The 25,454-nt window shown below is 42.2% G+C and overlaps 1 protein-coding gene across 2 annotated transcripts in view; it reads right to left on the bottom strand.

Moving 5' to 3' along the window:
• The window catches only part of psph (phosphoserine phosphatase), a 46,942-nt gene that overhangs the window by 5,525 nt on the left and 15,963 nt on the right, over window positions 1-25,454 (bottom strand). For both annotated transcript variants that reach the window (XM_084320917.1, XM_084320918.1), the window contains exon 4: window positions 22,650-22,795. In XM_084320917.1, coding sequence (XP_084177043.1) covers window positions 22,650-22,795 — 146 coding nt within the window. The remainder of the gene's footprint in view (window positions 1-22,649; window positions 22,796-25,454) is intronic.

Genomic DNA, 25,454 nt, shown 5'->3' with positions numbered 1-25,454 from the left:
TCCCGACATGAAGCGAGTGAGAATGATCTTTCTCTCTCGGTTGCGTTCACGGATTCGGCTATCTATCTTAATAGCCAACGAAATTAACCCCTCAAGAGTGTCGGGAAAGTCCTGAGAGGATAATTCATCGTTGACTCTCTGACAAGGCATGTGTAAAAGTTGCCATCAGGGCGTTCCTATTCCACCCTGATTCAGTGGCTAGTGGCTAGCAGTGGTACGCTGACTGAACCCTGACGTAACCCCATCAGATGCTTAGCCGCATCGTGGCCGCTTACATCATGGTCAAAAACGTTCTTTATCTCAGCTATGAAAAGTCTGCCTATCCCACATGGCTGTAGCCCATGAGAGGGCTTCATTAGAGAGAAGATAAATGATATAGGCTATCATAGCTCTCTCTGTGCTGAACATAGAGGGTTGTAATTCAAAAACCAGACTACACTGGGTGATACACCCTCTACATCTCGCTGGATGCCCATCATAACGGGCCGGTGTAGGCATCCTCGGCTCTGTACTAGGACTATGGAGTGGGACCAGAGGTGCTTGTGGAACCGGAAGAGTAGGAGTTTGTACTATTGGCGGATTCTGGATATGGTTGAGCATTTGTTTCAACATCTCAGCATGTGTGTTCTGTTGTTCTGTGATAGTGCGAAGAATATGCTCATGAGAACCTAACATGGTTCCCTGTGCATTAATAGCAACTCCCTGTGCTGTTATTTGGGGGGGGGGGGGGGTGTAGGACACACACACAGACACACACAAAAAGGAGAATCTTAAAGTTACCCCAGAGGGGTAACCACTGGAATCGCTGAGTGATGAGAGAGGATGGGGGAAAACACAAGAATAAAATAAATACAAATGAAACACCAGTATAAAATAACTGGGGGAAAAACAACTAAGTAACCACCACTGCCTAGCAGTTGAAAACAACAACAAACACAACAGCACTAGAGACAGAGAAACCCCTAGAAGCATGAGCTTGAGACACTCGTCTACTAGTGAGGGAAAACATGAAATGGACAAGCATCCGAACAGTCAACCAAGCCTACTTCAAGGCACTGCACACCTAACACCAATCAAGCCCACACACCTGCCATGCCGCATGGCAATTAACTGGTGTCTGGTGATTGACAGCTCACCAGAGAAAACCAAAAATACATCCAAAGCACCTTAGAATAAACTAAAATAAAACCCACATAAACCGTGATCCATCCATATTTACAGCAGGTTAGAAATGTGTTGAGAAAGAAGAAGGTACTACATGTTTTCTCTAATAAGGATACGGATTCACCTCAGTGTTTTTAGTTTAGTTTAACTCTGCAACAAACTCTGTTTGAGATTACAAAGTAAAAAGGCTGCCAGAAGGGCAAGACTAAAGTAAATATTGTCCTGCATTGTCAGGGATTCTCAAGTCCCATTACACAAGGTTTTACCTTACGAGTGGCAACAGTAGCTCGGGGCATTCCTGAAAAAGGACTCAGAAAACCGTCTAACAGACAGGCAGGCATGGTGTGGGAGAGGTAGTAGGGCTCATTCAACTAATCAATGAATCTGTCAGTTTAGTCTTAGTTGTGTTAGGATGAGAGGAAATTGATCGTTTTCTCCATTTCCTTCACATTGTATGGGCTGGTTTCACTGCATTTTTTTTTTATCCACTTTTTCTCCCATTTTCTATATTTTCTCCCATCCCAATTTCGTATCATCCAATTCAACCCTCCCCTGTCACGGACGCTGTTTCTTGCCTCCCACAAGCCGGCTGCAATGTGGACTAAGTCATACATAGCACAAGTCCCCTCCGGTACTTGAGGTAACAGCAGTCGCATCTTTTCACCTGCGCAGCTCGATCTCTCAGTGGCGAGGAGTAACGCGTGGGAGGCTCACGCTGCCCCCGACACTTCCTGATTCTACTGCGCAGGCGCACCAACCGACCTGTAGGAGTCGCTGTCCACAACGCCCGATCCCCACCCTTCAGTTTCCCTCCCCGTAATACGGCCAATGTGTATTACTGTGGACGACCAGCTAAACTGAAAGCAAATGTGGAGCGCTGGGCTCGAACTGACGAGCCCAGCGTCTCCAGCATTTTGTGGCGAGTGCCTTGCCCACTACGCCACGTAGCCGCCCGGTTTCACTGAAATCTTGACGGATTTACAAACGGTTTGGTTTATTACAAACGTTATTAACGTGGCTATGATTCTTGCTTGGACGATTCTTTTTTCTTCAATTTTTTTCAATCAAAGTCCATTATACGTATGCAGTATAACTACATCTCTGAAGTTTTTAACAAACCAAACGGTTGAACATTTTGCAAACTATGGTGCTTAATATAATGCATGTTATGAGTGGGCGTGCTCCACCCTCGCAAGATGGCCGCCATGTGGCAACATCGGTCTCCGTTCGCCAGCAGCGCGGGTAAGCCATCTAGTGTTATATATCTATGGCATGCATACCCTGGGAGCAGGAAGTAATGGCATCAGTACAGTTCAGTAGGGTGCTTCCAGAGGAAGTGGGACATGCAGAACACCATTGCCATGCTACAGGAATCCACACATCACAAACAGTCAGACAGCCCATGGACTCTTCTTTGTTAGAAACCAGTGTTTGTTTTTTCATCAACTAACCAAAAAACGTACAAAACCTTAAGCAAACTATCGGATTGACCACTGTAAGGTCACACCGCTCAAGGGAGCTCAGATGGAGCTCAGATGGAGCTGGCCAAGGCTGTGATCTTGTATACTGAGTTGGTAAGCTAAGCCTTACTGTTAATTGAAGAGGTCATTCTGCATGTGGGAAAACATATTTTACAGATGTCAATCAAATCAACGATTAGTTGACAAAGTTTGATAACAATTAGTCAATTTCTTTAGTCGATTACAGCCCAAAGGAGTGATTTCAAGCTTTGACCATGTGTATTTGTTTGATGACAGAACCCAAATCCTTATACAGAGATGGATTTAGACAAGATCAGAAACTCAATCTCAAAGTGTCACAGTTGAGATTTTCAGCTCCTGTTGAAAAGCACCTAGAGCCTCTGTCTCTGTCTCCCCCTAGTGTTTCCACCTATAGGTCCAGCAGATCCATGTGATGTCTGTGTCCATCCAGCTGTGTCTCATCAGTCATCACCCCCAGCTGTTTTCTGTTAGTCATTATGCCCCATGTGTATTTATTATGTCAGCTCCTTTAGTTAGTCTTTGTCCGGTCGAATGTTCTCGTTCATATGTTTTTCTGCACTCTGCCTGCCTGCCTGCAATAAATACCCAGTGTTGGGTTTTTTTCGCTCCATCATCTGCCTCTGCCTCCTGCCTTTGTCCTGCACTTGGGTACACAGTGGTCCCCTAGCATTTCCAGACAACTGAGCAGCAGTGCACAAAGTAGGCAAATCTTTTTCTCAAATCAAAGTAGAAATAACCTGACAGTAAGGTTATAAGTCTTCCGTTGGAAATATACCCAAGTACCAGAAGTTACAAGTACACGTTATATTGAGTGTTCAAACCTTGACATATTAAAGCTGCAGTAGGCAACTTCAGATAAATTAACAAGACTGAATGTACCTGCCCAGCTGAAATAGAGCAGGCTGTGCATCACTTCTCAAGCCCATGCACAAAGGTTTTCCACAGACTCACAGAGGCACCAGTAGCTTTAAAGGAAAACTCCAACATTTTGGGAAATTAGCTTATTTGCCATCTACCCTGGAGTTAGACAAGAAGATACATACCTTTTTCTTCTCTGTGCATGCAGTAGGAGTAGGAAGACGTTTAGGAACTAGGCTAATGGAGGAACCTACTTCCAGTGACTGACGCTAAGCTAGGCTAACGGTGTGTGTCTTCCTACTCCTACTGCATGCACAGAGAAGAAAAAGGGTATGTATCTTCTTGTCTAACTCCAGGGTAGATGCCAAATAAGCTAATTTCCCAAAATGTTGGAGTTTTCCTTTTAAGCTGAATTAAAAAAAGATATATATGTATATATATTTCCGAGCCTCTGATTGGCAGGTGGTAGGATGTTATTATGGTGCAGTGGTTGGTGGTGCAGTTGTACTGGTTCTGATTACTTCCTCTTTACAGCTGCCTGGCTAGAGTTTTGAAAGTCCACCATTTACATCAATGTATTACATGGTTTGTATTGTAATGTATAACCCCTTTCTTCACAGTACTAACAGTTAATTGCAGGATTCAGATGAATAGCACTTGAGTAAAAGTACTTGGGTCACTTTCCACCTCTAGAGCTGAGAAAGAAATGATATGCCATTCAGATTTTAGAAGGGAGGCGTGTACATGCGCATCCCCAATGGAGGATAATGAAGGATAACCTGAATGAAGAAATGTAGAAAAGAAAGTGTTATAGAAAATATTATATGTTCATCCTATTACAATTCTTTGTAATAAACCAGCTTGCTGGGCATACGTTCTCTAGCGTACTATGGACAGAATGTTTTGTCTGTCTCTCATAACAAAATATCTTCATTCTCTTACTGTATAAAATTAGCTCAGGGTTACCTATGACTCTGGGTTTCACTTCACATAGCCAGAGTAATTTTCAAGTACCTTGGAATCTCTGACATAGCTAGAGAAATAGCCAGACACTGTCTCATGACTGCATTTCCACATTGTTCTCTTAGAAATACCTGACATGACCAAACGTCTTTCTTTCCTATGTAACCATGTGTCTTACAGTATAAAGCCCAGAGTTATTAAACACGTTGGGCTCACTTCACAGATTGTCTTCCGCTCTCTGTATCGAACTGAGACTCTGGCCACAGAAATAAAACGATGTTCTTTTTTATACAATTTGACTCATCTGAATTTCTACAGTTCACTGGTTTGGCTCCTTTTAAAAATTCCACGACAGAAAGAAAGAAAATAAAACGTGCTTAACCGGTGCAGGAAAATAAAAGACAGGTGATGTAAAATGCTGTGTTGAACTAGGGGGTGAACAATGTGGACAAAATATTATATCGCGAATCGCGATTACTTTAGTAGATGTTGTGATTACTTTAGTAGATATTGTGATTACTTTAGTAGATATTGGGTCTCACTCTCCAACATTTCCCAAAGACTTCTCTTAGGGCAACCATCTTGGGACCCACTAAGATAGAATCGCCGACAAGTTCACTCTGATTCCCCAACGTGTGGGGAAGCTGCCTTAACACTTTGGGTGCTGTGTTGTTTCCGGGGCCCATCTATTCAGTGCCACGCTGTAAACGATAGGAGTCCTTCACCTTGTTTGTAGAGCTATAACTATATTCTATATTATAGCTATGGATTAGGGCTGACCTTCGACGCTTTTTTTGGCAATCGAAACTTCGGGGCCGAGCTTCGATTTTAATTCAAAGCTTAACTTTTTTTTTTAAATAAATAAAAAATGTATTATAATATATATTTCTTTTTATCTTATGTTGTGGGACTTGTACAGCACTTTGGTAAACTTTGTTGTTTTTAAATGTGCTCTATAAATAAAGTGGATTGGATTCATTCAAGTAGCCGGCTGCGCTGCCTGGGTGCAGTGGGGCTGCTCTCACAGCCAACGACATGACATTACATAATTATGTTGCAACCTTCGTCTATCAAGCAAACAATTATATTATATTTAATTTATCATTTATAATTTATAATTATATCAGACAATGCACCTACAAAAGCAGATGATTACAATTAAATTAGCCAACTTGGTAACACATTAGTCATAGCAGCATAGGCATAGCCTTATTAATGTTTTGTGTGGCATCGCATACAACGATACTTACGTTTTTTAGGTGATTTGACAAAGTTGTTGTAGAGGCATTGTCTTTGCATATAAGTGTAACCACACGTCTGATGACTTCTTCGTCGACATGTCTGCTGCACATGTCCTTGTTGTGTTGATTAAAGCAAAAAAAAACGTATTTTAACCTCCACTGTATTTTTTTTAAAGCGTTAGCGTTTTAAGGGAGCCTACTTGTTTCGGTTTCGTCGATAATCCAATGTACAGTTACCCCCCCCCTCCCACCCAACCACCTCCAATGTAGTCCCCCCCCCTCCACCCAACCTCCTCCAATGTACAGTTTCTTCGTCAAATGTATATACTCTTTTTTAGACTCTTATTGTATCACAAACAATACTGTATTTGTAAATCTGGTATGTCATAGTAGCAGTATTGTCTATCTGTATGTCATGTATGTCATATATGTTATGATGAATTGAAAATGGGGGACCCTGATGTAAACAAGACGAAAGTCTTTCTCTGGTCTGCATCGCCTTAACAATTGTGTGTATTGAGCTGTACTGTATTGTACCCATTCTGCAATCTGTTAATAACAATCAATCAATCAATATTTTACAGATTGCAGAATGGGTACAATACAGTACAGCTCAATACACACAATTGTTAAGGGGATGCAGACCAGAGAAAGACGTTTGTCTTGTTTACATCAGGGTCCCCCATTTTCAATTCATAGTGACATACATGACATACTACAGGTATATAGTAATGTTACATTTGTGACATACGATATGCAAATATACAGTACTGTTACCCATAGATCCTAACAGAGATTATACATATGATGGGGAGGAGACTGTACATTAGCAGGGCTGTACGCTAAGCTTTTTCACTAGGGGCACACTTGCCCCTAAATGAGAAATTTATAGCCGTTTATAGAGATCTATGCCAATTAATGTTTTATGTATATCCGGGACTTTTTTTTTTAATAAGAATTGAGAGGTATTTGTATATGTGACCTTTATTTTGAAAACCGTGTTGCGACGCAACCTTGTTTAAGTTTGCGCTTTTGACAGTGAAATGTTCAGTTCAACTTAGCTCGAAGGAAAGACTAATCAAAAAGGTTTAATTGACCCGTATGAGGCTCTTACGGTAAGACTTTGATTGTTTATAGAAGAGGAATGTAATACTATGCAAAACTAGCCACTTTCATACGGGGAACCGTGACAATTATTAGTATTATCTTATTTGCATATTGTGTCATTATTAGATAGATAGATAGATAGATAGATAGATAGATAGATAGATAGATAGATAGATAGATAGATAGATAGATAGATAGATAGATAGATAGATAGATAGATAGGTTGATTTTATTTGATCCCCGGAGGGAAATTTAAGTAGACAGTATTTCACGTCCTAATAGTGGGCGACTCACCTAATGCATGGCTGAACGTTAGAAGTGTCTGTGTCCATGTCAATCATCACTGCCAGATCAGACTTAATTTAATCGGCTATGGTCTCTTATCATCTCTCCACATCGTACGTGGTTGTCATAAGATGGACTGATCTCCGCTCCGTTCTTCTTGCAGAGCAAAATTAGCGGCTTAAATTTATTGAAAGGAAGTTCTTTGGCGATGCTGCTGCACAGAACTGGCCACATTCAGTTTCGATTTGATTGTTCGCAAGGAATTCTGGGATTTGGTGTTGGATGTGGACTCTACGCAGACGGGGACATGGTATTTAATCGCACAATAGACTACAACTTCCAAGTATATAGCGTGGCCCAGATTCACTTCACACGCAAATCTTTTTTTCACACAGGCAGCTACGCAGTAAATTCATTCATTGCCGACAGATTTTTTCATAGCACCGCGACATTATGCTCGCCAATGACTGCTTGGCGCGGCCGCGGTAGAAAAAAAAGAAGCCCCTTTTCATGATATTTGACGCCTCCGATTGGCTCAGGTTAAAATCCGTCACGACTCCGAATCAAATGACTGAACTCCAAATAAAATGGACGGATATCCGTCTCAAGACGGAACGCTTTAATGCCTGTTTCAAAACAGATAATCTCCACATGCTTGTTGTAGAGAGGTGGAGTCGAGGCGCCGCTTACTTTCGTTTCATTGGAATGGAGGCGCAAGATTTTGGAGGCCAAAAAAATATTAAAATTTTTAACTTTTTTTTTTAATGTTCGAAGCTCGTGTCATCGAACGAAGCTTTGAAGCTTCGAAGTATTTAAGACAGCCCTACTATGGATACAATACTATGGTCATTTGACACTGAGTTTCTTCCGGTCAAGATGCAAAAAATAAATAGTTTTTCCATCCATACGTTCCCGTTTTATACCCTGGTGAATATAAGTATGGTTTTAGAGCGGTCTAGGGTAATTCCTGGGAGGCTGGTAATAGCATGCAACGTGTATTATACTAAATACATTGGCATTTCGTCCCTACAGATGCTACAATAAAAAAAATCAAATGCATATGATAGGTATTATGTTCCATCATGAATGCATGAAAGGGTGGGGGGGGGGGGGGGGAGAGTCGTTTTTTGATGCTCTGGTCGCCACCAACGGCATACGTTGTGGAGTAACGTTACAGTAACACTTTCGGATCTCAATGAAGGCATGCTCGGATCAACGCAAGATTGATATCATATAGCCCTTACCTTGACTAGGATGTGCCCCAAAAAGAATATTCCAATTATCTGATCGCCATTCCAAGTAATTATGTCCATCGTGTCGCCAACATAATCCATCACAAAACACGGATCGGGAGTACTTGATTCTTCTCAATCCGATCGGGACAGCCGACAAAGAAAAGTCCGCCCGGACCCATATAATCAACGCACAGCCCAAGACACAATGTTTCAAAGGGTGCTCGATACCGCCGCCTGGTAGGATGCGGCCGGTACTGCACCTTCGGAGTCTCAGTATGTCTTTTACAGGCAAGATACAGCTCCCTGACGCTTGTATCCTTTCGGCAAGCAACAAGCCCTTCCGCGTTGCTCTGATTGGCCGAGCGCGCACATGCGCATGAGCCGCGACAAGCTCCTCAGCCAGGCAGCAATACTAAGCTCCGCTTAACGCAATTTATACAAATGGAAGTATTGATTTCGCCGTAACGAATCATTAAAAAGAATTGCCAAAACAAACCAATAGTATCCAGCTGCAGAACGGCAGACCAGCCACACTCTCAGACCCAAATTATTATTATATTTTTTTTTTTTTAATCCCAATTTCTCACATTACATTCACCCTGAATGTTGACGTTATCAAGGTGGAAAGTTAACTTCATTCAAGCGAGGCATTGCAATCCTTGACATAAATCATTTGATGTATAATTAAATCAAAGGAAATGCGTTTGGGTCTGAGAGTGTGGCTGGTCTGATTGATTGATTGAAAAGTTTATTAACAGATTGCAGAATGGGTACAGTACAGCTCAATACATACAATTGTTAAGGGGATGCAGACCAGAGAAAGACTTTCGTCTTGTTTACATCAGGGTCCCCCATTTTCAATTCATCATAACATATATGACATACATGACATACAGATAGACAGTACTGCTACATCTATACATTTATGACATATCAGATTTGCAAATACAGTACTGTTTGTGATACAAGTGTCCAGAAAAAGAGTGTATATACATTTGACGTAGAAACTGTAGGTTTGGGTGGGTGGGTGGGGGCTGTACATTGGAGGTGGGGGGGGGGGGGGGTTGGGTAGGGGGGGGGGGGGGGGACACTGTACACTGTACATTGGAATACTGACAAAGCCGTACTTGGTCATTTACTGTACAATTGGGTTAGGACATTTGTAGGGGCCAGTTTAGAATTGCAGTCTCCCGTAGGTGTTTTTTGAGAGTGTTTTTGAAAGTGGGTAGTGATTCACATTCCTTTACAGCTTTGGGTAGGGCGTTCCACATTGATGTGGCATAATTGCGAAACGTGTTTAGTCCCTTGTTTGAGCCGAATCTGGGTTTAACATGATTTGTGGAGCTCCCTCTGGTGTTGTGATCGTGGTATTCACTGACCTTTGGGAAGTATTTTGACATGTACATGGGTACCTTGGTCGCGTAGTGTATCTTGTAGACCAAGCACATTGCAAGTTGCTGTACTCTGTCGTCTACTCTAAGCCACCCTAGGTTGTCAAAGTGGGCAGGGGTGAGGTGGGTTCTAGCCAGGAGTCAGGTCAAGCAGTAGTCTGACTAGCTTGTTTTGAGATGTTTGTAATTTGTTTTTTAGTGCCTTTGAGGTGCTTTGGTACCATGAGGTGCAAGCAATTAGTCGTAGTACCCTTGAATGAGTGCTCCTTCTAGAGTCTTCAGGGTATTCTTGTTTACCAGAGAGGAGATCCGGTACAAGAATCGAGTTCGTTGGTTGACTTTTTTTATTACATTGGATGCCATTTTGTCACAGGAAAGATTAGCCTCTAGGATGGAACCCAGGTAGGTAATTTCATCTTTCCTTGTGACAATATTGTCACCCACTGTAACCGAGAAGCCGTCAGTCTTGCTGAGTTTGTTATTTGAACCGAAGAGAATGGACTCTGTTTTGCCCATGTGTAATGATAGTTTGTTGTCTGCGTTTGCAGTCTGCCGTTCTGCAGCTGGATACTATTGGTTTGTTTTGGCAAAATTCTTCTGCTCTGTGTGACAATAAATAAATGAATGATGATATGCAATTTAAAACCAAAACTAAGGCCTCAGTATGAGTTTAAGATGTGAACATGGTCATGTTTGTTGAATAAAAAAAAAAAAAAAAAAAAAATATTAATATTAATAATAATAATAATAATAATAATAATAATAATAATAATAATAATAATAATAATAATAATAATAATAATAATAATAATAATAATAATAATAATAATAATAATAATAATAATAATTTGATCGGATCGGGAAATATCGGTATCGGTAGATACTCAAAATCACATGATCGGGATCGGATTGGGAGCAAAAAAACGTGATCGGGACATCCCTAATGGTAATGCTTAGCTTTCGTGACTGCGATCAAAATGCTTGATTGTGATTGGTCAATAGCGCTCTGTTGCCCCTAACAGCGGTCATTATTGTGCGTTGCCCATAGCAGCTGTGAATTATCAAGAAATAATTGACCGCTGTCAGGGGCAACCGAGCGCTATTGACCAATCACACAATCAAGCATTTTGGCGAATGTTAAAACGCCATGTAATAAGTAATGTTAATTACCTGAAATTATTCCGTTTTTGGGGGGGGGGGGGGGACCCTGCATATATCGGTATCGGTTGATATCGGTTGACATCGGTATCGGAAATGAAGAGTTGGACAATATCGGTATCGGTAAAAAAGCCAATATCGAGCATCCCTACTTCTTATTTATTTATCCACTGTCATTTGCAGTGTTGGTGTAGTAGGCCAGGGGTTCCAAAAGTCGGGGTCGCGACCCACAGGAGGGTCGCGAGCCGCCGCGGCGGGGGGTCACCAGATTATTTTAAAAAATTATAATAATAAAAAAAAAAAAAAAAATAAAAAAAAATTGCCACTGAACTTAGAAGCAGGCCAGGACAGTGTTTCTAGTTGCAGCAGCGCAATAACCTAGGGATAACCTAGGTGGGGAACAACCAGGAGATAACTGCAACTCACACAAGTTGGAGAACTATCTCTCTCTCTCTCTTGCTCTCACACACACACACAAAAGGAGCCGCATGTGATTGGTGGAGGCGGGACCCTTACAAAAAACTGTTGTTGCTAATCATTGACACATGCTAGCCTGTAATAATCCCCCCCAGAAAAATCTACTTTGCATTTGATATTGTGAGGATTCGCCTGTTCCCTGAACCTTTCCCTGTCTACTCTCCTTCACCAGCCCCCACCCTTGCGATGATTTACTCTCCTCTACTCTTCACCAGCCCCCACCCTTGGACTACCTTTCGCAGCTGTCATAGTTTATGATTAGCGCCCCAGAGGGCTTTAAATACCTGGACCTCCCCTCCAGTCCTTGTCGGGTCGTTCTTGTTACTACAATCTACTGCCGCGTCTCCGGCGTGAGACGACGTGCCAGCCATCACCACCTGTCGCCGTTTGCCTGGAGTGGGACACCGTCTTCGCTCTCTAATTCTCTACGGGAGGTTTTCCAGTGTTCCCACTCCAGACGTCAAGCCGGCGCGCATCGCTCCCTATTTCCACGGGAGGATGAGTCTCTTCGCCCCGGTCCCCTGGGACCCCTGTGTTCTGCGCTGCCCGTCTGCAGCATCCGAGGAGGATCTCCGTGCCAGGCCTGGAGTGATGTTCCCACTCCAGATGTCAAGCCGGCGCGCATTGCTCCCTATTTCCACGGGAGGATGGCGTCTCTTCGCCCCGGTCCCCTGGGACCCCTTTTGTTCTGCGCTCCCTGTCTGCAGCACCCCCGAGGAGGAGGAAGAGGATCTCCGTGCCTGGAGTGGGACACCGTCTTCGCTCTCTAATTCTCTACGGGAGGTTTTTCAGTGTTCCCACTCCAGACGTCAAGCCGGCGCGTCATCGCTCCCTATTTCCACGGGAGGATGGCGCCTCTTCCCCCCGGCCTCCGCTGTCGGGCCCCTGTCTCCGTACCAGGCCTCCGCCACCGGGCCCCGTGCCAGGCCTCCGCCGTCGGGCCCCTGTTCCCGTGCCAGGCCTCCGCCGTCGGAACCCTGTCCTCATCCCTGTAAGCAGCTCTGGCCCTCGCCCTGTCCAAGGCCTTAACCCTGTTCTCTGTCCCTGTCTCCAGCCAGCCTCTCCGGGCCTCTGTCCCTGTCCCCCTCTCCAGTGCCCCTGGTCCTGGCCCTGTCACTTAGCCCTGGTTCTTAGCCCTGGCCCTTAGCCTTAGTCCCTTAGCCTGTTCGCCTCTTAAAGGCACAGTGCCGCATTTTCCATATTTCCTTGACTCTTGTGTTTTTGTGTTTTCCCTTAAAGGGACTGTGCCGCTTTTTGTTCAATAATAAATATTTGCCCTGTTTTGGCTTACTCTCATACCTGTCTTGTGTTGTGCGATTGGGGTCGGTTACAAACCATAACAGATATATTGCAAATATATGCCATCACACACACTGGCATTTAAAGGGTTAGAATTATAAAAGTAATGTGGTGTTATGATCAGGGCTGAAGTTGAATAAAAGATTGTATTATTTTCAATCTGACATTACAAAAAAACTGAAAATCCATCAAAATCAGTGTTGTTGCTAATCATACATATGCTAACCTGTTTTTTAACAATAATTTGTGATGCCATCACAAACACTGGCATTTAAAGGGTACAAATAAAAAAATGCCTGCACCAGAATGCAGAAAATGGAGTCTTTGTAACAAGAAATGTCCTGGTGGGGGACCCCCAGACCCCCTGCTTAAAAAGTGGCCTGACTGGGGCTATATTTTGCACTATATTTCCTGGCCTGAATGATTTCCCCAGTCCGGCCCTGGTTAAAAGCCTCCAATGCTTATTAGTGTGTGTGCGTTTGAACGTGTGCATGTTTCAACCATACATTTCCATTTATTAAAAAAAAAGAAAATTATTTTTTTTAACCTCCTATAATGGTGGGGGTCGCGGCTCTCTGACCCCGTTATTTTTGGGTCGCGGCCTGAAAAGTTTGGGAACCCCTGTAGTAGGCTACAGTGTATTTCAATATCTGTTTAATTGATTAATGATATATTTGAAAGAATGCAGGTTATAGCTATATAAAACAAATGTCTGTCCCATTGTACCAATCAATGGGATATATTGCATGTTGGCTATAACCTGCATTCTTTCAAATGTATAATTAATCAATAAAACAGATATTTAACAAATAAGAAATACAAATGCCACAGAAGGCATTAAATAATAATTATTTTCAATCATTTCACAATAATTGCATAATTGTGTTTGAATATCTGAGTAATTAAGTAATTATACATTTGTCCAAAATAGCTGGTTCAGATATGGTTAATCCAGCTGCCCTGTGATCAGATGAATCCATATTATTTATTTTCCCGACATCAAATGCGTAATTTTTTATCGTACAAATTGTCATATTTATTTAAATTATGATTAATTAATTCCAAGGAGGCCTGTAGGGTTAACATGAATGAATCACTATGATTCCTCCCAAATAAAGCCCTTAAGAACACGGAGCACACCAGTCTGTCAAGTTAAGTGTGCTCCTCAGCGCTCCTAAAACCTGCTCTGTCACGGCCGAATCCAAGCTGGGGAATCCCAAAACCGGCCCTAAGATGTCTCAAATGGCCCTGAGAGCAAATTTCTTGTCTTAAATCCATTGGAGAATGAGACCCATTGTGATTACTTTAACACTTTGATCGCCATGGGTTAAATTCATAATTTACCATCCCTCGCCAGCTCTATTTGTCTATGGAGAAGTTCCCCTTCTTTGCAGGGCTATAACTTTTTAAATTCTATTGCTAAATTGCCATTATTATGGCCCATTCAATGTCCTATATGTATTGTTCAGGGTGTAGCAACGTTAAACTTTTTCTTTCACATATTCATACTAAAATATGGTCTAAAGTATAAGTATGTTTTTATCGTTTTCTGCAGCTTTCTCCAGAACTTGATTTATAGCTCCAAATGCATTATATTGATGATGAAATACAGTTTGATAGCAATCGGCGCGAGATAATAAATGTCAACTGGACGTGGTTCTAGAAGTTACTACGTGTCATCTGATGATGACCGGATGGGCGGGGGATCGTTTATAATTCCGTGGGCAGCGTTAGATGATTCATCCAGAGTGGGTCATATGTTCATCATAGCAGTTTATATGGAACACGTTAGAATATAACGCTGAATCTTACCGTGGCTTCCTCGCGCCGCTGGCAGATGAGCGTGGAACAGAATTTTTTCTATTATGGGATGGAGAAATGCCCGATCCATTTCCAGGTTGTATAATAGTATATACGTCCAAATCATGTTGTTTTTTCGAGTTATTTGCACCGATCGATGTTCACTGTGTCAAGACGTGTCTCTCTCTAACGATAGCGAGTGCCCGGACCACATATGGATGAGCACTTCCGGTTCAAAGGCTCATTTCCGGTTGGCGATCTGCCGATCGGCCACCAGATGGCGCTCTTGAACCGCTAGAGAGTTGAGTGGAGCTTTGCAGTGTGTCTCAGGGCTCCGGAGGGGAAATATGATTTCGTTCACAGATTTTTGAAATATTGACATCAAAGATGAGTTACGGCGTCTTCGGCAGAATGAGCATGGCTAGGAATGACGTCTTAACTCGTCATCGGCGATCATAGTGTTAATAGATGTTGTGATTACAAATCAGTTACAAATCAGGTGGGACGTTATGGTTCATAAACTGAGACGTTCTAGAGATTCCTTGAGTGAGAAGAGGAAGGATGAAGGACATGCAGGCAAAGGAGCAGAGGTCAATTCTAGTGAGCTGTCTTCCTAATAACATACTGTATATATGTTCATAGCAGGTGTATCCTGCTGACAATACCTACATTTACCTGCTATACAATTGGCACCCTATTATTAGGGTCACAGACACCTGAGCAATGGAGCAAGTGGAGCAGCTGCACCCCCACAATTGAACTTGGGGGAGCAAACGTGTGCTTTTGCACCCCCACTTTTTGATCATATGAAAAATATGATATGTCCCCCCCCCAATATATAAATGTAACCATAACTACATAATTTCAATCAAATTAATAATATGGAATGACACTTAATAGCAAGTTTTTAAGTTTCCAAAGATTGTGACCCCCCTGCCCCCCCACATTTTAATGGTTTGATCAACTGCCTCCCACGGCCCCTCCCTCCCCCAGCAGTCAGTGGTGCATGCTGCAGGTAGGCTGAGTGTAAATATCACAGGCCACGAGTGTGTCATTGGTGGCAGACTTTTCCAGTAAGTTGTTCAAACAAAGGATTATGTTAGACATGTCTTTACTATTGAGTGGTAGAACTTCTACCACTCAATACAATAAAAGTGTTCCACCCGTAGCGGTCGCGTGAATATTTTAGGCAACCAACTTGTGTTTAGCGTTTCTCTGATTGGCCACTACGCCCATGTGACCGCGGCAGCGCGAGAGAGCTGCAGCGCGGAAATAGGCTGTCTATTGCCTCGCGCTGCAGCGCGGAAATAGGCTGTCTATTGCCATTCTCTAAGACAAACTCTAACCTTAACCAGCTCCTTAACAGCGCATAAACTTAACCCTTCTAACCTTAACCAACTCCGAAACAATGCCTAACCTTAACCAATGCTTAAAGTTAACATGTCTAAACTTAACCGGCGAAAGAATGCACGTTAAAAAATATTGCCATTCTCTAAGACAAACTCTAACCTTAACCAGCTCCTTAACAGCGCCTAAACTTAACCCTTCTAACTTTAACCAACTCCGAAACAATGCCTAACCTTAACCAACTCCGAAACAATGCTTAAAGTTAACATGCCTAAACTTAACCGGCGAAAGAATGCATGTTAAAAAAAAGAAAAAAAAAATTGAAGGGAATCGAACTCGTTACCAACGGACCGCAGGATCCACAGCAAGGCAGCGCTACCAATTGAGCTAGTTCTGGATGTTAAAAAAGGGGGGATTACTGCTACATAATGCTGCCGCGACAGAGCTCCGCGTCGCCGCGGGGGCATGGCTAGACGCAAGTTGGGCGTGGCTAGACACAAGTTGGTTGCCTTTAATATTTAGGCGTACCGGTCCCGAAATGCCATCTGGTCATACCGTAAATCCTCTAATAGTGGAGGTACATTAACATTTCCCTCGCGTTAGCATTAGCTTTAGCGCTAGCCGCTAGCTAACGTTGTCATAATATCTAGATCTGTGGTGTCAGCTGGATGACATTGACTTCGTTTGCAAACGTTAACGTTCGCTATCTATATGGCAGACGAGGCTGGCGTTGTCCAGTTGACACATTACAGACCATGATGCTATGATAACGTTAGTAGCTAAAGCTACTGCATGTCAACAACTCGATTCGACTGAGGAAGTCGAGAAGGTACCACACGCTAAACCGTCCCCGGACACCGCAACCTTTAGACAGTTCCAACTTCAGTGTGTGAATTACGTTAATCCCACAATTACTCAACTGCACTCAATATTTAAATACCAATGCTAGTCTAAATAAATGTAGACAGACAATGTACGTATTAAAAAAATAATAATAATAATAATAATAATAATAATAATAATAATAATAATAATAATAATAATAATAATAATAATAATGCAATAAAAGTCTGAAAATGAAGGGATTATGTCCATGAGTGTCATTTTTTTTTTAAATTAAGGCCTGCCTCTTATATAAGCCTCTCTAATAAAGGCCTGGTGCTCTTTGCAGCTGAGGTAAATAGAAGACCCGTCCTATATTTGAGGATTTACGGTAAATCAATCCAATTGATTTATGCGCATGTGTTTCCCATGTTCTGTTTATATTCTTGTCATTCTCTGAAAATAGGCTATATTTACAGCAGACCTGTTATTGTTCCTTGTTGGTATTTTTACATTACAAGTCATTTTAATTTTCTTAAGTTCTTACATTTTTACTTGTGCCTAGGGCTTTGACAATTATTATATATTTGCCTCATGATAATTGTCATACAAAATGGCATTATGGTATAATTATCTTTTTTCTCTTTCTTATTAAAAACTTGGCCTATTTGAAAGGAGATTGATTTAATAAAAATAAAAGTCAATATACAGTATATATACAGTTTATATATATTATATATTATTATTATTATTATTATTATTATTATTATTATTATTATTATAGTAATTGGCTATCATACTGCAATATAAACTGAGTTTTATAGTGAAAAGAGCAGCTTTATTGGTCAAGATTGAAGGCTCTATATTGCAGGAAATTGCACGTACATGTGTTCATAAAATTTTAAAAAATCTGCCGTGGAGGGGGTTGTGCCACCCCTTGCCTGTCACTTAATAATCTTGCACCCCCAATTTCAACTATAACTAGGCGGCCATGATTAGGGTTTCAAGCACGAAGTGTATGAATTTCATTTTTTTGTATTAATCTCCTTCAGAAATGCTTTTGCACCCCTGGAGAGCAAAATTTCCTACCGATAAACTTTTCTCCTTCTTCTCCCATGTCCACCACACGTATTCGAGGATAGACTTCTTTTTACTAGATGAAAAACTACTACATAATGTAGTCTCTACTAAGTACCATAGTATAGTCATTTCCGATCATGCCCCGACATCCGTTGAAATTAACTTCCCCCAGGGTAGAACACCCTCTACATTTTGGAGATTCAATTCTCACTTATTATCTGAACCTGAATTTAAGGATTTTATTCATGCACAAATACAAATCTTCTTTGAGATAAACGACACACCTGAAGTTAGCAGTGACATGCTCTGGGAGGCCTTTAAGGCATATCTCCGCGGACAGGCCATCTCCTTTACCTCTCATTTTGGGAAGCAGGAACAATCCAAATTAACGGGTATATCAGATGAGATTAAACTATTGGACATCCAGTATTCATCTAAACCAACTCCTGCTCTATATAAGAAACGACTCCAGCTCCAATCACAATATGATTTGCTCTCAACTAGTAAGATCGAGAGACTACTCCTGCACACCAAGTAACGTTTTTTCGAGCAGGGGGATAAGGCCGGAAAATTACTTGCGTACCAAGCACGAGTGGCGAGTGCCTCTAGACTGATTCCCAGGATAAAATCCCAATTAGGTGTCACTACAAGAGACCCTACGGAAATTTCTGAAATTTTCTCTGACTACTATTCCAAACTTTACACGTCGGAGTCTTCCCAGCAGGACTGGGATCGCCCAAACCCCCTCAAGTCTCTCAAATACCCTCAGGCGAATAAAGCGGAAGCTGAAGAGTTAGGCACGCCTATAACCATCTCTGAAGTGACTGAGGCAATCAAATCTTTACAAAGTGGCAAATCACCCGGGCCAGATGGCTATACTACAGAATTTTATAAAACCTACTCCGTGTTGGTTGCTCCTTTTCTACTGAGAGTATATAATGACTCCCTTCTAAAGGGCCAAATGCCGCCCACGCTATCAGAGGCGTCACTGTCCCTGCTGCTCAAAAAAGGTAAAGACCCTCTCCTTTGTAGCAGTTACAGACCAATCTCCCTCCTTAATGTGGATTGTAAAATATTGGCTGAGGTCCTTTCATGCCGTCTTCAGAAGGTGGTCCCGTTCCTGATAGACCCGGATCAGACGGGTTTCATCATGAATAGGCAATCCTTCTTTAACACCAGGAGGCTGTTAAATATCCTTTTCACAACCACGACTGGCGCGCTAGAAATGGTACTCTCCCTGGATGCTGAGAAAGCGTTTGACAGAGTGGAATGGAGGTACCTGTTCCATACACTTGAGAAATTCGGTTTGGGACCGGGTTTTATTTCATGGATAAAACTCCTATACTCGTCCCCAGTGGCCTCGGTTAATGTGAATGGTACCAAGTCGGGCCAGTTTGCGCTTTATCGCGGCACTCGTCAAGGATGCCCGCTTTCTCCCTTGCTCTAAGCGCTCGCCGCAGAACCTTTAGCCATATGGCTTCGCAGTGAGGACAGATTTGAGGGGATTGAGAGGTTCGGCCTGGTTCATAAACTCTCATTGTATGCCGACGATCTCCTACTTTATGTCTCCAATCCGTCATCGTCCATCCCTGTTATCCTGGATATATTCTAGAACAACATAGGCAGCTCTCTGGATACAAACTTAATCTCCAGAAAAGTGAATATTTACCTGTTAATGCATCTGCGGAACGGCTTCCTCAATCGCTTTTCCCCTTTAAAAGGGCCACGGAAGGATTTACATATCTAGAGATTTTTATGGCCAAATCACAGACAGAGGTCTTCGCAAAAAAATTTCCGTCCTCTGCTGGATCGCTTTAAGCTAGATCTGACGAGATGGTCCTCTCTCCCCCTCTCGCTTCTGGGAAGGGTTAACCTGATAAAGATGATGGTCTTACCCCGATTTCTATACGCTTTTCAGCATATACCAATATTTATTAATAAAGCCTTTTTCACTTCAATTGATCAACTTATAGGTTCATTCCTGTGGGGTAACAAAAGAGCACGTATTAAGAGGACGATCATGCAACTTCCCAAATCGGAAGGGGGTTTGGCTTTGCCCAATCTTCGCTATTACTATTGGGCATGTAATATAAACAAACTCCTTTACTGGAGGACCAGGAGGGAGGAAGAAGACCAACCCCAATGGGCTCGGATGGAAGTCTCCTCTTCAAAGTACTCACTCTGGTCTGTGGCAACATCCCAACTACCCATTTCGATCCCTATTAAACAGGTGGCTCGGAACCAAATTGTGACGGATACTTTGAAAATCTGGAATCAGTTTAGGAAACAATTTGGCTTACACGCTCCGTCGGGGCTAGCTCCAATCTCTCGTAATCACCTATTCTTACCGTCCTGTTCTGATCCTGTATTTAGAAGCTGGGCGAACAAAGGTTTGCTAACCATTAATGACCTCTACTCCGGAGGTGTGTTCTCGTCGTTTGCAGAACTATCAAAAAAATTTGGTCTCCCAAATTCTCACCTTTTCCGTTTTTTTCAGATCAGGCATTTTGTTCAGAACCAATTCCCACAATTCCCTGGCCGTCCTCCAGACTCTAGGACTGACCCTCTCCTATCGCTCGGTACCAAGCGGAAAGGGCTCATCTCAATTTTATATGATAAAATATTTTGGATGAACCCAACTTGCTTAGACTCCCTAAAAGCAAATGGGACAAAGATCTGGGAATTATCATTACAGATGAACAATGGGATCATATATTAGACCTTGTACACACTTCCTCTATATGTGCAAGACACAGTTTGCTGCAGTGTAGGATCTTGCATAGGGTTCACTACACCAATGCGAGGTTAGCAAAGATATACCCGGATAGAACGGATGCGTGTAATAGATGTAAACAATCTCCAGCCGATTATATACACATGTTTTGGACGTGCCCCAAACTCACACCTCTAACTGCACTTCCTTATCTTTTATTATTATTTTATTCCTATTTTCTAATCCCCCCCCCCCTTCCCTGTCCTGGTATGTATGGGTGTGAATGAGACCCCCGGGGGCTGGGTGGGTAACTGGGGGAGGGAGAGGGGAACGGGAGACGTAGCTGCAGAAGGTCAAACTACCCAAGAATTACCACAATACTATAGACAGGGGTGAGGGAAAGAGTGAAATAATCTCATTGATGACTTTCTTCCACAGCCACAGCCGTGCTAGAGAGTTTTCTTTGTGTTTTTAGTTCTTTCTTTACTTCTTTTTATCTAAATGTTTGTGCATAATACAGATGGGTCTGATTGATATTATTATTGTTTTTTGTTTTTCTTTCCCAGTAGCATCTATGCTGTATGTTTGGATGTTTTGCAGATGTGTTTTCAACAACTCCGGTGTGGGGGGGATGGGGTGGGTATGAGGGAGGGGAAGGGCAAATGAAAGGGGAAGAAAAGAAAAAAAGATGGAAAATGAATGATGTTGCTGTCAATTGTAAATGTACAAATTACTTTTCCTGCAATAAAGAAATTTATAAAAAAAATAAAATAAAAAAATGCTTTTGCAAATTCCTGTGAGAGGATAAATGGTAGCAAAATGAACTTTGACCCATTGGTTGGAAGTTGTGTGCAAATGCTTTCCAACAAATATGACCCCAATTGGCCTAAATGGGGCGCTATAATTAAAGGTAAAACCTTTGAACTTTGAAAGGTCAGAACTCCTACACCGTGAGTCTGATTTACACGAAACTTGATACAGACATCCTTCTCTATGCCCTCTACAAATTTGCCTCAAGGACCCATAAAGTCCGCCATATTGGATTTTCCGCCATTTTAGATTTGATGTAAAACACATTTTTGACATTTCCTCTTAAACCGTAGGTCCGATTACTCCCAGATTTGCTGTGGATCCTTATTGGATAAAGCTTATTAAAGTAGATAATCTTTTGTTTTGAAGATATTAACCAATTAACTTCCAAAAGGTACATAAATAGATGCAAGTCAACAACCGTTAGGTCAATCATCACGGAATTTGCAGGGTTAGGGTATGTCCAGATAACTACCTGAAACATACCCTGGAAATCTAATTTAAATTGACCACTAGGGGGCACTACAAATGTACAAAATGTGCGTGGAATAACACTAATCGGATTATTACATTACAAAACTTGCTGGACATGTTTCATAACACTTCTGAACCGTGTGTGAACTTATTTTGCAATCCTAATGATCGAGATTGGCTTGAAACCTGCTGATTGCAGCTTACAGCTACATTATTATATTATAGTACAGTATATTATCTTGTATTATATTATATTATATTATATTATATTATATTGTATTATATTACGCCGTCTCCTATAGGACTTCCCTGTGATGACCCATCTCCTTGTATTACATGAAGACCTGGTATATCTAGATGTGAGTGAAGCCAGTCATATTATATTATAATTCTTAGTGTTAGTGAATGTAATGTCTCCTCAGCTCTAGTGTTTCATATTGTGATATTAATATGAATTGTACATCCTCAGCCCTAGTGTTTCATATTGTGATATTAATATGAATTGTACATCCTCAGCCCTAGTGTTTCATATTGTGATATTAATATGAATTGTACATCCTCAGCCCTAGTGTTTCATATTATGATATTAATATGAATGTAACATCTCCTCAGCTCTAGTGTTTCATATTGTGATATGAATATGAATGTAACGTCTCCTCAGCTATAAAATATCAATTTAACATCCTCAGCCCTAGTCTTTCATATTGTGATATTAATATGAATGTAATGTCTCCTCAGCTCTAGTGTTTCATATTGTGATATTAATATAAATGTAGTGTCTCCTAAGCTCTAGTGTTTCATATTGTGATATCAATATGATTTTAACATCATCAGACCTAGAGTTTCACATTGTGATATCAATACGATTTATAATGTTCCCTCTAGTATGTAAAAAGTGATTTCCAGCCTGTCTCTGACCTCACCATTGAAGTAGAACTTGAGGCGGTTGGCGTAGACGTGGGGGAGGGGGATGTCGAGCTGCGTAGCCACATGTTCCACAATGCAGCGGAAGCCACCAGAGATGAGGAACACCTTGACGTTGCGCTGGTGTAGACTGTGCACAAGTTCCCTGGAAACGAGGACAAAGAGAGAAGGGTTCCGTTTATCACACGTCAAATTCAGACCATAATAATACATCGGATTTATATGGCGTTTTTCCAAATGCAAAAAAAAAGCCATAGACTCCAAACACCCCCCCCCCCCCCCCCAGACCTCCCCAGAGTCAAACACCAGCCTCCCAGCTCCCGCAGGCATCCCGATGGACCTAGGCCAGTCCCCACCACTGAACTCTCCTAACCCACCGACACCCCAGGGACCCCCCGCATGAAGAACCCACCACAACCCCCACAGCATCCCAAAGCGTCCAAAAGGTCCCAGTGCCAACCCAGACCACCCACAACACCCCCGCCCCCCCATCCAACCACCACCATGTCCATCCGCCCGAACATCCAGAATCGCACCCCCCCCCCCCCCCCCCACAGGCCATGGAGCACACGACCCGCCACCCCCCACAGAATCCGAGAGCAAAAACATAGAACCCACCAATCCCCCCGTAAAGGCAAGGACCAGAGGCACAAAGCAGCCCACAGAAATGACACCCCCACCACCAGGCACAAACAATCCAAGTAAGCTCAAACTACCCGCGTCCCCCTCCAACCATGACACGCCCCACCGGAAACTGCATCCCAGATGAAGATACAACAAAGACCAAAGCGCAAAACACCTGAAAGACTATATACTGTTTTTAACTAATATGAGTTGGCTAAGTCAATAACAGTTACAGACTGTTTGTGACGTAGGTACTGTAGGTTCGTCATCCTCCTTATTATTGTATTTGTGTTTTTGTATACGATGTATTGTCACCTATAATAAATTCCCTCTTGTGTTTCCCCCCTTCTCAGGTGCCGCCCGCCCCTTCCTGAGTGTAGAGTGTGCCGATTGCCCGAGGATGACGGCAGCTGAGGGCAATCACGCATTAAGGGGCGGGTGGATAAAACCTGAGATCCTGCACTGAACCTGAGGCTGAGATAATGGCCTTGTGCCATTATCACCAGATGCATAGTGGGTTGTGTCAGCCTTTTTTGCCACAATGATAGCCTGTGTCTGTAGTGTGTTGGCCTTTTTATTGCTGGGTGATTCCCAGATTGTAAGTGTGACTGTTGCTATTTGGCTATTCTTAACACTATGGGCCTCATTCAACAATACTCAATGCGGGCATGACCACCCGCATTTCACTGTATGCCCTGGTATGTATGTGACAAATAAACCTCTTGATTCTTGATTCTCTCTTATTATTTTTCTTATATTCTAGCTTACCTGTCTGTTAAGAGAACAATAAGAAAAGCCACCGCCTAGGGGTGGGCGATATTACGATATTAAATAAATATCGGGTACAGTTCATAAACAATACACTTTTTAAACGTATCGCGGACATCGTGATGTTTCACACAATCCCTCACATCAGTTTATAAACTGCCGCGGTTGAGATTACTTACTTTGGCGCAGCGCTTGCCTTTACTCTCTCCGTCTCTCGTCTCTCCCTCTCAAAGAAAAAAAAATGCACACACTCGCCCCAACTTAAACGCACATACACGCACTCGCGCAGACACACACACCCAGAGACGGAGAGGCGGCGCCACAGGTTTGTTTTGAGGAGACAGCCGGGGATACGAGAGTGTGAGACAAGTGGAGAGAGCTTCGCGAGTTTAAACATTAGCCCTACATGTTTTATTCAGAAACGTCAATGGAATATGGAGGCGCCGAGGTGGATGAACTGGTAGTAGCCTCGCGTTCTAACGGTTAGCATTGCAGCTAGCGTAATAGAGCTAATAAGGTACTGGATTCATACAGTAGCTTGATAGCTAGCATCGAAATCCTCCTTGTGTCGCGTTGAAGATGACGTCACAGCTAGGGATGGGTACCTTTCACATTTGAACCGATACCGGTACCGGTACCTGTGAATCGATACCGGTACCCAACGGTACCTTTTTTCGGTACTTTAGTCTCAAGAAATTTAATTTACCTACCTCAGTCGTAAAAAAAAAATCCAAACTTCAAATAACTACAATTTCGACAGTTTTCGGCTTGTCATTGCTCCGACTGCTTTGTTGTTGAATAAAGTTAAATCCTAGGTAAGCATATATTGTGCGTGTGAACGTTGACATGAAAAGAAAAAAGTAAACAAAAAAAGTAAAAAAGTAAAAAATAAATAAAAAATGAATAAAACACAGCACACACACACACACATATAGGGGACACGTTGATATCAGGGTTTCCGTTCGAAAAAATTGTTGCCGGCCTCAGTGTCCGGTAGATTTCAATCTACCGGTCAAATGAGAGAAATTCCGGTCAGAGTTTATTGAGCTTAAAAACAATTGATAGGCAAAAGAATGACAACCAAACAAAAGAATGACATCATCAAGGCATGTAGATTTATAATATTTTTACTTAAAACTAGGCTACTTTTGCGTATACAGTCATTATATTCCAAATAAAATAAGTCCTGAGACTCCGTGCTGCTGCCGACTTTAAATCAAACAGGTGTCTGTGGGCAGTCGCCCGACATTAATAAACAGCAGTCTGTTATAATCACATTTTTATGAGCTAACGAATTCCGTTATATTGGACATTTGTATTAATTATATCAAGCGAAGAACTGAGAAATTTGGCAGAGAGAGACGGCAACATTATCGTGGGTTTGCGTGACGACTCTCTCTCTCTCCACCTCC

The sequence above is a fragment of the Notolepis coatsorum genome (assembly GCF_963971535.1).
Source record: "Notolepis coatsorum genome assembly, chromosome: 1".
Lineage (NCBI taxonomy): Eukaryota > Metazoa > Chordata > Actinopteri > Aulopiformes > Paralepididae > Notolepis > Notolepis coatsorum.
This window is presented reverse-complemented; position numbering and strand designations above follow the sequence as displayed.